The 17,745-nt window shown below is 33.8% G+C and overlaps 1 protein-coding gene across 12 annotated transcripts in view; it reads left to right on the plus strand.

Annotated features, from left to right (window-relative positions):
* RYR3 (ryanodine receptor 3) overlaps nucleotides 1-17,745 on the plus strand; it is a 215,933-nt gene that overhangs the window by 148,583 nt on the left and 49,605 nt on the right. For all 12 annotated transcript variants that reach the window (XM_030481593.1, XM_030481598.1, XM_030481599.1 and 9 more), the window contains exons 59-68: nucleotides 2,742-2,857; nucleotides 3,145-3,212; nucleotides 4,044-4,165; nucleotides 6,133-6,182; nucleotides 6,881-6,941; nucleotides 7,963-8,201; nucleotides 9,106-9,187; nucleotides 13,721-13,851; nucleotides 15,258-15,578; nucleotides 16,938-17,178. In XM_030481593.1, the coding sequence (XP_030337453.1) occupies nucleotides 2,742-2,857; nucleotides 3,145-3,212; nucleotides 4,044-4,165; nucleotides 6,133-6,182; nucleotides 6,881-6,941; nucleotides 7,963-8,201; nucleotides 9,106-9,187; nucleotides 13,721-13,851; nucleotides 15,258-15,578; nucleotides 16,938-17,178 (1,431 nt within the window). The remainder of the gene's footprint in view (nucleotides 1-2,741; nucleotides 2,858-3,144; nucleotides 3,213-4,043; nucleotides 4,166-6,132; nucleotides 6,183-6,880; nucleotides 6,942-7,962; nucleotides 8,202-9,105; nucleotides 9,188-13,720; nucleotides 13,852-15,257; nucleotides 15,579-16,937; nucleotides 17,179-17,745) is intronic.

Genomic DNA, 17,745 nt, shown 5'->3' on the forward strand with positions numbered 1-17,745 from the left:
AAAATGTAGGTATGCCAGCAAACATTTTTATATCCTCTATAATGGCTTTAGAGCCATTGAATAGGAAAAGCAGGTTTAGTTCCTGTAAATGAATGATCCTTTGAAACACCAATGGAATTGCTCAAATACAAGTTTTAATATCTCTTTGTGGCTGTATCTGTTCGGATTAAAAAGACAGTGTTTTCAGTGTTAACTAATGGGACAAGTCAACTTGAAAAAGCCTGCTCAAACTCCTTCTGTGTAAGGGCTGAGAGTTTTCGGCAATTGTCTGTATAAGGGTGAATCACAAATATCATCTTGTCAGTGTTTTCTTCAGATGAATATGTGCATATTTCAAATATATACAAATTTTCTTTTTGAAGTACTGATTGCAGTTATCACATTTCCAGAATGTCATTCTTAAAAACGTTGGGCTAATCATTAAAACATGGAAATTTGTTATAATTGGAAACATATAGGCGGCACAGCGTGTGTACATTACATATACCATCTGCCTCTGTTTTGATTTTTGCTCCTCTCTCTTTGTTGAGAACACTTTTGAACTACTTTTGGGTGTTTATGAGATACAGAGATATCTCTCAGGCCTTTACTCAAGTATAAGTTAGAAAAAACATGGTATTCTGTTAAGAATCCTTATTTTAAATCTCTAAATCTGTTTTGATACCAGCTTTGTTATTTAACAGAGCTGCCAATGTCTTTCAATTTTTAGGAAAGTACATGTAATCTCTCAGCAACCATGACTTCTTATAAACAAAAAAAGATAATATTTTTCAGTCGTCTCACTGAAAATACACATAAATACTTAGATAAATTACCCACTCTGAGAGTGAGGTAGCTGGAGATGCCTGCCAACCATATATACCTGTTAATACATACCAAATAATTTGATTGAACATGTTATATATCAGTTAATAGGATATCATAAAAGTATATAAACTAGGACTCTTGAAATAGAATTTTGTTTGTTTGTTTGTTTATCCTCTAACCCATGTTCTGATATGGTCAAGAACATACACTCTAGTATTAGATGGCTTTGTTGTTAAAACTTCTGCTGCATGAGCCTTCTCCTGCAGAATTACTTTTTTCCTTGGATTCATCTTGTAGCTGGTTTTCAACTGTTAGTCTAATCTTCTATTGATTCTCCCTAATTTACTCCTGTACCAGTGCTAAGGGATCTCAGGACAAATGATCATTTCCTCCATAACACAGCCATGAATCCAGCAACTTTCCTGCTTTCTTGTTCCTTTCTTGCTTTTGCCTCAGTGCCACAAACTACCAGTTCCTCACTTCAGGTCATTTTCTTGTACTGATGAAGGGAGTTTCTATCTGCTACTATTTGAAGAGTCTGACGTAGCAAATGAAGTAGACTTTTGGGGTAACAAGGTTTCCCTTAATGTTACTCAGTTCCTCACTTGACAAGCCTGTTGGATGTGTCCTGGGTGTAGGCTACCATATGTGAACTGAAAATCTCAAGTATAGTTCAGTCTTTTTAATGTTGGAATAAAGAGACCATGAAAAAATTGCAAACTAAACAAATATACAAGAAAGCTTCAAGGAAACAATGATTGTTAATGACTTGTAAAAACAAGTATATTTGAAAGCAGAATAAATTCAAAATCTGTAAAGTTATGTTGCCAAGATGCTTCAGGTATTGGCATCCATGTCATGCCAGGAGACGGTCTGAGGAGAGGCTAGATTTTTTCAATATTAAAACAGAAGGCTACAATGGGATTTTAACACTGTCTTCAAATATACAATGAAGTATTTGGTTACAGAGACAAGGAAGTCAAACACTCTCTCTTAAGATTAACAAGTTGTTACAAGGGAAATTCCAGTCAGATGTATGAAAGTATTTTGCCCTTATTTTTTCACAGTGAGGGTGGTCAAACATTATAATAGGCTTGCCAGAATATATTATGAGATTGCAGTTCATGAAGATACTCAGTACATTACTGGACAAGGTTCTGAGCAACCTGGTCTAACTTCGGATTTAGCTTTGATTGGAGATGGGACTTGGATCAGATGACTTTCAGAGGTTCCTTCCAAGCTGATTTTTTCTGTGATCAGAAAGAATTTTAGAATTTCGGTGAGGTAGGTTTTATTTGTAGCTAAAGTTAGATCTAGTATTTTAAATCTAGGCACAGCCAACCATACATGGTTTTATTCCTGTTTAATATCTTGAATGCACTAGTCATGATTTAGGTCATTAATTTATCTCAAAGAATACATAATACATGCATCTTCCTAAAGTATCACATACCATTGCAACTTTTCAATTACTTTGAATAGTATAATAGTTTGTTACTTACGTTTAGGTTTTCATTTAGTAGTTTAAGTCATTTTGACTTCATAAAATTCAAGGACAAAAATTCAAGGACTAAACGTTTGGCACTTTAATCTGCGAGCAGTAGAAATTGAGTGGCCAATGCACTGCTTTGTTGGATTAAAATGTACTATGGCTTCATTTGTTGAATAAGATAGCTCTCTGAAGTCCCTATTCTAAAACATATACATTTTGGATAGTTTAATCCAAAGCTAGTATTCTTCTTAGAGAAACATGAACTTATTTTAACATTTCTTGCTATGTAGATGATAACTAAGAGTTGCTGTGGAAGGTATTTTTCTCCTTCTTCTAAAAATTTAATATAAAAAATAATAAGGAATGAAATGCTTCATAGTACTGTCATCATTTGTACTACAGTCATCATCAGTGCTATTCATCTTAATGTTTTCTAAAACAGGGGTCTGAATGACATGGAGTTGGATGCCTCATCCATGGAAAAGAGATTTGCCTTTAAGTTCCTGAAGAAAATTTTAAAGTATGTTGATTCTGCTCAAGAGTTTATTGCGCATTTGGGTAAGCTGCAGATTTTAATTTGAAAATAATTAAAACTGTTGATAGATAAATATTTGGATATTGATATGTTTAAATTTCTAGCAACCACTTCTTGCATTTAAGAAATTTAAATTCTGTCTTTTAATTTGAAGATTGAATTCTTGGACATCTTTAACTAGCTAAACTGTTTCTGCTGTTTTATTTGTATTTCAGCAAAAATAAGATTGCAAGGATGTACCAAAGAGCTATTATGTTATTTATTATTAGACAACTTCTTATTTGTGTCTGCCTTGATTTTATCCTTGCAGAAGCCATTGTAACCAGTGGAAAAACTGAAAAATCTCCACATGACCAAGAAATAAAATTCTTTGCCAAAGTGAGTGATTTGGTATTTCAAGTAATGTACATATACATTCCATTATACAGAACATGGAAATTTTTAATGTTAGACTGATTTTCAGGTGTTAGAAATATACCTATCCCATTTTTTTCGTGGTAAGTAATAAATTAAATGTTAACAAATATTTCAAAATACTTTCAAAACTATTTCAATGTATTTGGTAGATCCAAATATTTCAAAATATTTCAATGTATCTGCTTCGACACAAGAAGGAACATAGAAATTAAAAGGCAGCTTATTTATTACATGAAATTAAATACTCTCACTGAACATATAAATTATTTCTGGAAATTTTTGCCCTTGTATATGACTGAAGTGCATAGTATCATTTAATTAACAGGAAGAAGTATTTCTGTGCATAGTGTTGTCATACACGTTTGTGTACCTAATAAGAAAATGTTATCAATAATCAGATTTGAAGTAAGGAAGGTTTAGGATTAAATTTAGGCTCTTAAAAAGAAAAAAGCCCTCTCCCTTTATATCTGTACTGGAGATTTATGTAAATAGTGGAGAGGAAGGGTCCTCTTAGTTCAGTGTTACTGATCTTTCTTGAATGTGAGAAGATAAGCCTGCAGTATAGGATCCAAAATATATAGATCTCTGTAACTCCGTTTATTATTTATATCAATTTTAAGTAAAATTGTAATACTTAAGATTTTAATTTTTATTATTTTGTGTCTGAAATGAGAAAATACAACTGCTGCAGAACTTGAAAATTCTTTGAATAAACTTTGACCAATCAGAGCATTGTTGCAACATTTACCATTGTGCTCTGTGAAAAATACATTTTGTATCTGTATTTCTTAGGTTCTTTTACCATTAGTTGATCAGTACTTTACAAACCACTGCCTCTACTTCCTGTCTTCTCCAACAAAAACACTCAGTAGCAGTGGATATGCATCAAATAAGGAAAAGGAAATGGTAGCAAGGTAAGTAGAAAATTAAGATACATACAGGAGGGTTCTATATTGATAATTAAACAACTCTTAGATTAAAAAGAATGATAGTTCAAAAGCTCAGTTTCCACAGATAGAGAGTAAATAAATTTATTCTCTATCGGAATGGCAGTGAGTGAATAGAATTCCTCATTTTAGTATTCTTCAATATATAATTAAAGAATTAAGTATATGTAATAATACTAACAATATTTAATTGTGGATAACATCAAAACCAATAAATGATTCTGTGAGCAATGGAACTAATAAAACTTAGTTTCTGATTGGTTTGTGTTTCATTGTTGATGGCAGTTTCTGGTTGAAGCTTATCCCACTGTTGGGTTATTTAAATAGTCTCACATTTAAATTTTCAGATATCAAAAAATGTGAAAATACCATGATGCAGCTTTTTAGGTGTAATTATGGATTCTCCCTTCTCTACAAAATTATTTGTGCCCCCAAAGAAAAATTGCTGGAATTTAATAACTTAGATGTCTGTACTGTTTTATATTTGACTCAAAGTCGGCCATTTGACTCAAAGTTATTCTAGAAAACTCAATTAAAAAGAGACAGTTGCCTTTTAATTTATAATGTGTTGCCTTTACAAAAATATGAATTTCATTTTTCTGCAATTAACATTTAAAAATCAGTATTTAATTTATTTTTAACGATGACTGTCATCTAATATTTTTGTTGCCAATTTTTTATTCCCTTTAGAGGTATGTCGTCAGTTATTTTGTTTGGGAAATTTTGTATCATAACCTCTCAAACTGTATTTTATGCTCATGCTTTCTTACATTAACCATCAGATTCTTAAATTTCTTTTGCTTTCCTTCACTATGTTGACCAGAGGTTACTTTTTCCAATGGAAGAATAGATGTAAAATTTGAAAGTAAAGAGAACTTACTTGTTGTTACATAAGATCAGACCTAGCACTGAACTTCCTAGACTCTATTCTTCAGTTTATCTTCCAATGTCTCTTTGCATTTCTCTAAATTATTATTACCCTTTTGTTTCCATCTTTTAGATGGGTGGTAGTCCTTATAAAGCAGTTGCCCATAAGCATGATTGGACTTAATGTCCCTAAGATTCTGCTTTACTGAGCTTTCAGATATATTATATGCAAATATACAAGATAGTCCTCCAGTACCTGGGGAAGTCTGCTCAGGTTCAGGAGGATGGAAGCCTTATTTCATTTCATTTCATTTGAATTCAATTTCATACTGCCTTTCTGAATACTCTCTTGCTTCACTAAAGTCAGTCTGGTCAGCTTAATAAAGCTAGAAAGATGCTTACTAGGGTTGTACAAAACGCCTTCACAAAAGCACATACATGAAGGAAGTTAGATGTCTGCATATCTGCTATTATAAATTCAGAAATATAATTCTTTTTCCATTCTTCACTGAGCAGAGTGACTATCAGTTATTTTCATCTTATAGAAAGTATTTTTGTACTATTGTGAAGATAACAATGAAAATCTCTTGTTAGTAGGAGACCACAGCAATTCCTAAGACATATTTTCTTCATTTTGTTACATCCTAATTCCATTTGTAATGTATAGCACAGATAATAAAAAATATGCCTAGCTGTCTTTGCTTTTAGAAGTTGAAATAGACAGAATTGGTGATTTTTCCTTGCTCTTAATTATCCTATTATTTTGACAGATAGGTTAGATATGCAAGTTTCTGACATACTTACCAGAAGCTCTTCTCATCTGTTTATATTTCAGGATTCATCTTATCATCAGCAGTGGCTAAACACAGATTTATTTATTTACAAAGGATATCTTCACAAATTGTTTTAAATAGTGTGTTATCATCATGCATGATTCAGAATGCACATTTTCAGGAATTATGTTGCGTGTTCTCTTTCATATTCCTACTACTCTTTACCTCACATTCTAAATAAATCTTAATCTTTGTCTTGTCTTGTATTGCTCTTTCTGTTCTTTTCTACTTTAGCCTGTTCTGCAAACTAGCTGCTCTTGTTAGACATAGGATCTCACTTTTTGGTAAGTTGCTAAGAAAGATCTTTATGATAAAGTTAAAAATATAAAGAATGTATAACCACTGCTTCTATCTTACCTGAGCCTTTTCACAAGCTATAGGCAAAATTCTATAAAATGATGCATAAACTTTCAGTATGACTAGTGAGTTCATTGAACGTGGCTCTGAAGCTAACAAATAATAGAATATGTACAGTGTTAGAGCAGGGAGAAATAGCAGCTTCTAGAATTTTCAGACTCCTTTAAAAAAATCTCATGCCTTTGCAGTTAATTTTAGATTTCAAAAGTCATCTTACATTAATTGTTTGATTTCTGTCATCCAACTGTTGAATCCAATGGATTAATTTCTTAATATGCTAAGGGGATGTAGGGAAAAATAACATACCTTTTTTCAAAGGTAAAGGTAAGAAAATTAAAAAAGAAATGTGGATACTACAAGATAGAAAGTTCAGAATGTTGCAGGGTCAAGTAATGAAAATGAGCCATAAGTAGACACTAGTTATTCTTTCAAGCTGTTGTATGGAAACCAACGTAAGAAATTGAAAATTAGTTGTAGAACAAGACCTAACTCTTCCTCCAGTGACTTAAGGTGGGATACTGATGTCTTGTTTAACCTCTGCATCTCCAATAATGACATTTTGGATTGTTAGATTATCCTACATTTTCTATACTGTCGTGCTCTCATAGTATCTCTTTCCAACCAGGGAGTGATTCTACTACAATGGTGAACTGCCTGCACATCTTAGCTCAGTCTCTTGACACACGGTAAGTTTGCAACATTTGTACCAGCTACAAACTACATAGATGTCAGCAAGCTTTTCAGGAGCAGTTCGATTATTTCTGTATTTTTTTATTCCTTATTTGTAATTAATAATATCAGCAGTATCAATAATTCAGCTATTGACCTTCGTATTAACAGATTTCATCTAAAGGGTTTCATTCTGTTCAATGCCTGCCATTAAAACATTGAAACTTTTGTCACCCTTTCCAAGAGCATTTGAAGACTGTATTGGGAGATATAAATGGCGCAAACTTTGGAACTGCAAGTATTGATACCTGGAGAGTATGTTGAGACAGTTTAATACATACTGGCAAATTTGGCTTTAGGAGTATGAAGAATGTTTAATATTTGGGCACAGTTACATTTGCAGAATTTTACTGTTTACCATAGAAATGCTTAAATACATTAAAACACAGGCTGGAATAGTTTTCTAACATGAGCTGTTTTCTGGTCTGGTTATGTTATACAGCAGCCTGACAGTGAACTCATTGTGAATAATAACACTGGAAAGCTTCATTAATAGGTTGGAGAAGAGTGCAAAAGCATTAAACAATGGGACTGTGATGGTGGTATTGCAGTAGCATTTTCTAGATTTAGGGTGCTTTGAAGATACATCTAAGCATGTATCCTAGTTTGCATATCTAATTGCTGTAGCTCCCATAAAAATTTAGGAATTAAGTTATTTTTCTTGAGCATATTGTATGGAGGAACTTTCTCACCACCTATGATGTTTGCTGAGAAGGCATTGTCTTATTGGAAAGCAGATACCAAAAACTGGAGAGCCAAGACTGAGAAGCAAGCTCTTCTTATTAATTTGTATGAAATACTCCAAGCTAATTGCTGCTTATACTACTATGTTGATGTAACTGTCCTTTACAGTTCATAATGTAAAGTTCATTGATACATGTGTCTTCAAAGACTGATAGAATGTAACGTGTGCATACATATCTGTAAAACTACTAAAGATCAGTGCAGAGTTAATATTTTTCCTTCATTATTTTTCAGAACTGTTATGAAATCAGGATCTGAGCTTGTTAAAGCTGGATTGCGTGCCTTTTTTGAAAATGCAGCTGAAGACCTGGAAAAAACTTCAGAAAATCTTAAGCTTGGAAAATTTACCCATTCACGAACACAAATCAAGGGTGTTTCACAGAATATCAATTATACTACAGTAGCATTGTTACCCATCTTGACATCAATTTTTGAACATATTTCACAATATCAGTTTGGAATTGATTTACTTTGTAAGTCTTTTATTTCATTTTTGAAGTTTATTGTGTTATAAGACGAATGCTTTTTAGTAACGATTGAATGAATTCAAAGGATAAAATTCTGTTTTCACTAACACACACATTTCCAGAATTAAATCTGATATTAGCTGCATAGTACCTTATTTCTATTGCATGTTTAAAAATAATATTTAGTAAGTTTCAAGTTAATTATGTACAATATTTCTGCAAACATTGAGAGAAAGAAATTAAAGTTTCCTCTTAAGTGCTCTCTTACCAGCTGTGTGGATGAGACTAGTTTGCTTTAGAAAATTAAGTTATCCTTATTTTTGTTGCATATTTTTGCTTCATTAGATTGAAGGAGAAAACTCACTATTAATTCCTTGTGGGTTTTTTTTTCTTACATTTGAAAACCACTGTAGATCTTTTAATTTAAATTTTCCTTACTTTTAACATCATTCAGTTTAAATTTACTGAAATGCCTCCTTGAGATTCAGCAATGTGCTGTTCCAAAATTTTGTATATATTTGCATGATCACAGTTCCAAAGCAGAAGATAATTAAAAGAATGATAGCTCACTTTCTTTACAAAAATGGGGAGCCTTTAGATCTTGTTCCTGGAAGTTAAACATGCAGACTGATGGCGTTTAGCTTAAAACTGTACTCTGGAAGTGTGATAACCTGCAATATCTAATTAGCAAGTATTTGCTGGCCTCTTGAAATGTCTGATCTGTTAGGTTTTGGAATGAACGTAGATGACAGACCAGGTATTGAAGATAAATAACAATAGAATGTTCAGTCATACATACACCAAAAGTTTTAGACACTGTTTTTCAGGTGGTGTAAAGCAGATTTTTTATATTTGGAAAATAGTCTTTATTTGAATAAATATTCATAATCTACCTCTTGTTTTCCTCTAGTGGGTGATGTACAAGTTTCATGTTACAGAATTCTTTGTAGCCTCTATTCCCTTGGGACTGGGAAGAACATCTATGTTGAAAGGTATGAGTGATAAACTCAGCATGTAAAATCTTTTCATTAGGAGTGCTGTTTAGGTAATAAAGCAGTTTGAATGAAAGGTGAATCTAAAACAGTGTGAGCATGTTTAAAATATACTTGAGCTGGAATGTAGTTGCCTGTCTTAGAATTCAATTCCACACCAGAAAAAAAATCCCCACAAAACAACCAACCAACCAAACAAGTGAAAACCAGCCCGAACTAAATAAAAGCAAACAGTTCATCCTGCATATGGTAGTGTATCTGCAGGGAGTTTGTTTGTCCCATAGGGAAAGCTAATTTTTCCCATGGATTGCCAGTAAGCTTCCCAAAGTTTGGCTACCACATGTTACTGTGGTAAGCAGGCTGAGTACTGAGTAGGCTGTGTCTGTCTCACACCCAAGTTTACACAGAGTTCTGGAAATAGTTGTCCCAAGCATAAAATCTTGAGCATATTTAGAGCATTCTGAGAGATTTTAACTCTATAAAGGAAAATACCAGTTACTTGGAATTTAAAAAGAGTAGAGTCTGCAATTCCTTTAAGCATCTAGTTGCATCACCTTTTCCTGCTGCAGTTGTCTTTTTAGAAGGGAAGAGTGATCAGGTCAGATATAACCAAGGAAATGAATTAGTTGCCAAAGGCTGTGTGAGAAGTTTCCAACTGTGAATTTCAGTTAGTTTGGTTTTCACTAGTGTCATTCAGGCTGTTAAACTGTAGGCAAGACATTAGTGTCTAGGTGGGAGGTAGGATGTCAAACACACTGTTCAGTTTTTCAGCAAAACTTCGAAGTGAATGATTGAGCTGGCTTGAACAGTTGTTCAAGTTAAATGATGCTCAGATTTAGGATCAAAGTGCATTTTTTTCTCTCCTACTGAATTTTAGCAGGGACATTAACAAATTTTACCTTCCATTGCAGGATGAGTAATAGTTCACTATTCATAGGTGAATATCACTTTTCATGGCTGAAATAGTTCAGATGATTCCACAAGCCTCCTGACTGCTGGGGCTCAGGACTAATACGAAGTTGGATTGCTGCTGCTGCCTTGTGACAAACTTCCATTGTTCAAGGGTTTTGTCCTTTGTACAAAGACTGCTTAGCTTGTTTAGGATATTGGATATATTTTTGCTTTCTCTGTGAACCTTTCTTCTCTAAATGCCTCTACGGTTCATGAATGCTGAGAACTGGATTCAAAATGCAGTAGTCCTTGACTACTTTGAGGCCTAATGCTCTACTGGCAAGTGTGGTATTATTGCTATAGGCATTCTGACTATGAATTCTATAGCTGGGTACCCATTCCTTTTCTTTCACTGCATCAGGAATTTAGATCGTAAAGTTGAAAACTCCCTTTTCATACCCAGTACCCTTAAGTTTTCTGTCCCTTTATGGCATCTTGTTCTTTTCCTGGTTGGTTTATAGAAACACATTTCTAATGGATTTTAGCACAAATGGTGAAATATAAGTATCACTAATAAGAAATACATACTTCTGCATAAGTTAAGAAATCATGGCACTTTAAAAAAAAAATGTATGTAGTTAAATATGATTACATTAACTGCTGTATTCAGTCATATATACATATCCAGATTGTTCAGTTTAAGACTTCGGTTTGACCTGTTTGAGGCTTCTCAAAATGAAGACTGTGAACTTTGCAAGAAAGTCTGTTATAACACTGGTGTAATAGTAAAGGCTTCTTCATGACGATCATCAGTTGGTGGTCTTTTATCTTGCTTGTTTTCTCAAAGACTAGATTGATTTCATTATATTTCAAGTGGTTTTCACTTCCTCCAAGACTTGCATTTCAGTCTCTAACAGTTCTTCCTCATTCTTTGGAGCAAATGTTTCCAGTTAGTTGTCTTCCTAAAATATTTTGTCTGAAGGGTTAATTTGGCTTTTCTTTGAGTACCTTTTACTCCATTAAGTCTATTGAACCACTCAGTTTCCTAAGTGATTTATTTTACATTATTTGCTTTTTATGTCAGTGACTCTGAAATTGTTTATAGCTTCTCTAGTTTCTCTCCTGCAAAATTATAGGCTTTTCCATGGTTTCTCATATTTAGGAATTCCATATGACATAAAGTATCTGTGTACTTAAAGAGTAATTTTCTTATCCTTATTGTGTAATTGTTCACCTTCTTTCGGCTTCTTGGTATCCTCCTTTCATATGGAAAGATGGGTATGCATTATGACGTCATGCATGTGATTAAATAGCCTCAGTGCATTTGATGTTAGTCTTTTCAAATTACTTTTTAACATGTTTTTGCGTACATATATATTTATACACACACACCCCGAGGTTTTTTTCTTGATCCAAAAGAATGCAAAGATCTAATAATGTTTCCTTTTTAGGAAAATTTATGAAATCTCCTGTATATAACACTGTAACTTTCAATACAATTTAAATTGGAAGAGAACTTTGCTGTGCTTTTAAATTTAGTAGGAATTCTAAAATTATCAAAATTACGGTTAATTGTAATTAATAATAACGGTAATTAATTTTAATGGTTGCTATCTGTGATACTAATGTATCATGTATTCTGTTGCAAAATGCACACTATATTGATGGTCAGAATGTAAGGCAAATGACACAGATTATAGGGGGAGCACATAGTTTCTTTTTAATTTTTGGTAATTGATTTCTTCATTTTCCATTTCTTTGATGGCAGTAAAACAATAGTAAACTGTAGTAATTCTGTAAAGAGATTGAATGAGCATTCACCCTTGAAACAGTGTAATGTCAATCATGTAACATGAAACACCCAAGTGGATAGAAATCCTTTTTATAATGTTTTTAATTTTGTGAGGCCATTGCTTTTGCCAATTTCTTTTCTTTCTCCTGGAACAAAAGAAGTTGGAGGGTATAAAGTTGCAAAACTTTTCACATCCCAGCATGGTTTTGAAGTAAAAATTGACATAGGCAGTTGAAGATGAGGTACTAGATAGGTCACAATCTTTGACTTTAGGTCATACAATGAGAAAGGCTTTGTTAACACAAATGGATCTTAAAAATATTGTGGTTAGTCCTGGAAGTCGAATGATCCTAGAATCATAGAATAGTTTGGGTTGGAAGGGACCTTTAATGGTTTAACTCCCCTGCAAAGAGCAGGGACATCTTCAACTTGATCACGTTGCTCAGAGCCCTGTCCAACCTGACCTTGAATGTTTCCAGGGATGGGGCATCTACCACCTCTCTGGGCAACCTGTTCCACTGTTTCACCACCCTCATTGTAAAGAATTTCTTCCTCATATCTAATTGAAATACACCCTCTTTCAGTTTAAAACTATTACCCCTTGTCCTGTTGCAGCAGGCCCTCCTGAAAAGTCTGTCCTTATCTTTCTTATAAACCCCCTGTAAGTACAGAAGGGCCACAATAGTGTCTCCCTGGAGTCTTTTCCAGGCTGAGCAACTCCAACTCTATCAGCCCATCTTCACAGGAGATGTGTTCCATCCTTCCGATCATTTTTGTGTCCCTCCTTTGGACCTGCTCCAACAGGTCCATGTCTGTTCCAAAAAAATACCATGAAGCTTTCAAGGATGAAAGGTTGTGCTATCTTTATCCAATCTATATGTCAATCATAACAAAATATGTAAGGCATCTTGTATAAACAGTGCTTCAGAAATTCAGAACTTCAGAAGAGTACCTTAGCCAATATGAGTCTGGTCTTATGCTGAAAGGGACTGTTTCAGAATCTCTTGCACCTTCATCTGTATGTTTCCAGGTCTTTTTTTTCTTTTCTTTTTTTTTTTTTTTTCTGGTATGTAGTATTTATGCAGCCAGATGATGAGCATGTTTTGTTGCTGTTGGTTTGGCTTGGTTAGTTTTGTTTTTATGGTGAGGTTTATTTTTGGGTGGATCAGTTCCTTCATCCAGCTTATCAAGATGCTGTCTGAGTTCTATCGCTAGTACAGAACAGACAAACAGGAACATGAGAAGGTTTTGAGGGTGAATGCTGTATTGCCTCTTTCAGAACACAGCACACAGAACCCCAGAAAGTCATGAAATCAGTCTTCAATAAGTGTTTCTCATCATTTGACTATGTAAATGGTATAATGTGTGAAGCAAACAAAATATATATTTATATATATATGTATACGTATATACAGAAAAGAAGTAAAATCTTGGAAAAGGGGGTATGGCTGCCAAAAGAAATTATGTGCATTTGTTCATTGTTCAAGCAAACTGCAGGTATAATAATAATAATAATAATAATAATAATAACATGCAGTTACTAATCTGTTTTTGGTGCATATTCTAGATGCAGTTTCTGTTGTTTGTAGTTGTATAGGTGCGCTATGGAGCAGTTTACCTTTAATATGCAATTTTTCATAGAGGCTGTTTTTTTTTAAAGCTCTGTTTCTTATACCAACATAATTTCCAATAATTTTGTCATGTGAGAAATATAGTTTTTCAAAATTGTCGAATAGTATTAAAAACATAAACTAAATCAGAATAAATGTTAATGCTTTATAATGCATGCTAGACATTGAAAGCCTAGTGAAAGACTTTTCCTCTCAGGTAAATTTTGGTGTCTCATGCAGGCAGCGTCCCGCACTTGGTGAGTGCTTAGCATCTCTTGCAGCAGCCATTCCAGTAGCATTCCTTGAACCTTCTCTCAACCATTACAACTCATTGTCTGTCTTCAACACAAAAAGTGCAAGAGAAAGAGCAAGTAAGTGCTGTTCCTCATGAAAAAAATGGAACAAAACAAAAACACACACCTGTTTGCTCCTGTCCAACTAATAGTAATAGAAATTGTAATAATGTAAAGCACCCGAATGTATGCCTCAGTAGAGAACTCATCCTATTGCTCTTTCATTACTTGTCATTTTAGCCTTGCTCTGCTTTGTTGAGACTGTGTTAACATTTTTGTCTTTCTCCTAGCATACTTGGATTATTTAGATATATTTCTGAATGTGATGTTTGAATTCTTTTCTGAAGCTGCATACTGTAAAACTTGAAGCTTAGTCGAAGATCATATCTACATTACAAAACTTCTTAGCAGATTGTACACTTGTGTTGTTACTAGCAAGATGCAAGAGGTGTAATATCTTATTTGTGTGAACAGGGCAGTTATCGACATGTTTTGTTGTCTGACCAGTACTCCACTGCATTTTGGTATAGTGAACTCCTGACAGAATATGACTTTGATACCATGAAACCTTAATCAAAGGAACATGAGTCTTCTACATAGATTTTCTTCGCTTGTTTCTCTCCCCCCATACTCTTGCTGGACTCATATCTTAAAGTATTTCAGTATTTTCCTCATTGATCCATGTAGGAGTCATTACATGCCAAAATCATTGTTCCTTTGAGGGGAAGGAGAGTGGAAGTAAGTAGATCAATTCCATATGCTTCTTAAGTTTTTCATATAAAAGCAGTTAATGAAAAGCTTTTACTAGACCTTCCTTCCTTTCAGCTTTACCTTATAGAAGCAGCACTAGCGGAAGAAGAATTTTACTCTCTGGCATTAGATTTAGACTGGCATTAGATTATGATGGGTTGTTAATTACTGAATAAGCACTGAGCACCCTTCAATTTCTAGTACAAGCATCTGGCAAACTGAATTCTTTCCTGTCGTTTTTGTTGGGTGATAGATATGAAGAGTTTGTGAATTAGGTGCAGTTTCATTTTAATCTCGCCTATGATTTTGAGCTGCCTTTTTTTCCTTTTCCCTGAAGTGGATTTAATCTTTTGCAAATCGACATGGAAGTTTTGAAAGGTTATGGAAACAGTGGCCAGAGTTTACCCAGTAATGATATGAGCTCTCAGTTCTGCACTTTTACATAGCTGGAATTCCCACCAGATAATTGCAGGACACCTTGTGGTAAGGCCATATCTTTATGGCATTTATTGTCTACATCAATGCTATATGCACATCATCAGAAAGACATCATTTATGAGATGAGAGCCTCATGTATACCCCAAAGTCTTAATATAGTTATATCTGCGCAAGATGGTGAGAGAAAAAAACCTCAGTGGCAATGTCATTTGTATTTAGGGTTTAAACATAGATGAACATATATGTTCCCTTTTATTTTGTCAATTAATATTTTTCTTTTATACCCTTACTTGCAGTTTTAGGTATGCCTGATACAGTGGAAGACATGTGTCCAGAGATCCCTCAGTTGGATGGACTAATAAAGGAAATTAATGATTTAGCAGAGTCTGGAGCAAGGTATACTGAAATGCCTCATGTAATTGAGGTTATCTTACCCATGCTATGCAACTATTTATCCTACTGGTGGGAAAGAGGGCCAGAGAGTGTTCCTCAAAGTGCTGGGCCTTGCTGTACAATGATAACATCTGAGCATCTGAGCATCATCCTTGGAAACATTCTGAAAATCATTAACAACAATCTGGGAATAGATGAAGCATCTTGGATGAAAAGAATTGCAGGTACTCTAAATATTTATAAAAAGTAATTGTACCTAATCATATTTCATTACTTTGCTACACTTTACCATATTACCTAGTGCTATAGTAATAGTGAAATGTAATTGAAAACAACAGGAAAGAAAGATAAAGAGTAGATAAATAACAATAAGAGAAAGATATTTTAATTCTTAAAAGTTTTTTTATTATTCTTTTTATGCATGCATTGTAGTATCACTACAAGCAGAGCGCTTTCTATACACCATAATAAATTCTGAAAATCTTACCTTCTCTATGCACTGTATAAAAGCCTTAGCATTTAATTTGGAGTTGGATCAATGGATCAAAATCCAATTATTTTAAAGACACCCAAGAACTGACTATTGTAGTAGAGGGTATAAATCACATGAATTCTATTCATGAAGTATCAGGTCAAAAGGGAAAGAAAAAGGTGAAATAATCCCAGAAGTAATCCAAGTTCAGAATTAGTTGCTTTGCTTGAGTAACTTCCAGATGAGCAGAAAGATTTCTCAAAATGTCCTGTAACATTTACTAGCTAGCTAGCTAAACAAATATGCTGTATCCAGATTTTATCATTTGTCTTAAAACCAGTGTAAAAGTATAATATGCAATAAAGTGATTCGAGAAAATCTATGTAAAGGTAATAATTTCCTTTGAAATTGTAATGCCCCATTGGTACTGGGTTTTCAGTATTATTTTAAATACTAGAAGTTCTTTAATAATAATAATGATTCCATTAAAATTTAGTAAGAGGTTTGCTGCTTAATTGTACAGACCACTGCTTGTAGTGTTGTAGTAGCTGCTTATCTATGTAAGGAGATAATGTACTAGTGAGGTTCTTACAAGGAATTTTGGCTTAAGTGATCTGCATTTTATTACAAATACTTGCAGAAAATAGATCTATGACCTTGAATTAGTTATTCATTCTATGCATTTTAGCTTGCCCAAGGCAAAACAGATACAGGAATTCTTCCAGAACACCGTCTTCTGACTATTTTTTGACATGGTATACAAAAAACCACACTCAAAAAAACCCAAACAAACAAAAATCCCAGTATTTCTGTGAGGATTTTGTGTCTCAATCCCTACACTGTTTACGTTCTAAGTTAGAGATGTGTGACTTGCCAAAACTATGGTAGTTTAATTGGCTTAAAACTGAAATACTTGTAATCTGAGGTCCCAGTAACTAGCTTTTAATCTCTCAATATACACAAAAGCTATATTTGTAGTTTTATTACTAGTTTTATGATAATCCAAAAATATGTGAAGTGTTATGACCTTTATGCTTTATAGAACTCCAGAGTTCATATTAACATCAATTGCACATTGATCGTAAGATTATCTGTCTTTTTCTATGTATAGTTTATGCTCAACCCATCATCAGCAAAGCCAGGCCTGATCTGCTGAAAACTCACTTTATTCCAACACTGGAGAAATTGAAGAAGAAAGCTATAAAGATCGTGATGGAAGAGGAGCAACTGAGAGCAGATAGTAAAACTGACACCCAAGAAGCTGAGCTACTCATTCTTGATGAGTTTGCTGTTCTTTGTAGAGACCTTTACGCCTTCTATCCAATGTTGATACGTTATGTAGACAACAACAGGTAAATAAAAACCAATAACTAAATTCATTTTTATTAGTTAATGTACTGGATTCCATGATCAGATTATCAGAAATTTATTTAATGTTATGCTGAGGATCGAATCCTGAGTATTTTAAGGTTCTTAACTTATGGAATGATGTACCTTGAATACACAACCTTTTCTCGGATGCATTTGGCTTATTTAGTTGTATTGTAGCTGCACTATTATCATTAAGAATGCTTATCCTAACTAGACTTGCTATATATGCTGCTGCAGCTCAGTGGCATTACAAATGAATATGCCTTTCACAAACTAAAAAATGGCTAAAACCCATAACTATTAATGAAAGGGTGAAAAACTATTTTGCCTCACTGAATCATTCTATTTGTAGATAATACCACAAAGATGCTAATCCTTTGTGTTGTTTTTTTTAAGATGGAAATAAAAAGTGTTTGTACAACATTGTATTGCTTTTAGAATTACTGGAACTTTTTCTCCTCAACTATTTACAGAAGGATTATCCTGTGCCTATGCTTCCCTTTTCCTTTGTCCCAGAACATGACTCCAAGGTGCTCTTCAGAAGAGTA

Source organism: Strigops habroptila, chromosome 4 (genome assembly GCF_004027225.2).
Source record: "Strigops habroptila isolate Jane chromosome 4, bStrHab1.2.pri, whole genome shotgun sequence".
Classification (NCBI taxonomy): Eukaryota; Metazoa; Chordata; class Aves; order Psittaciformes; family Psittacidae; genus Strigops; species Strigops habroptila.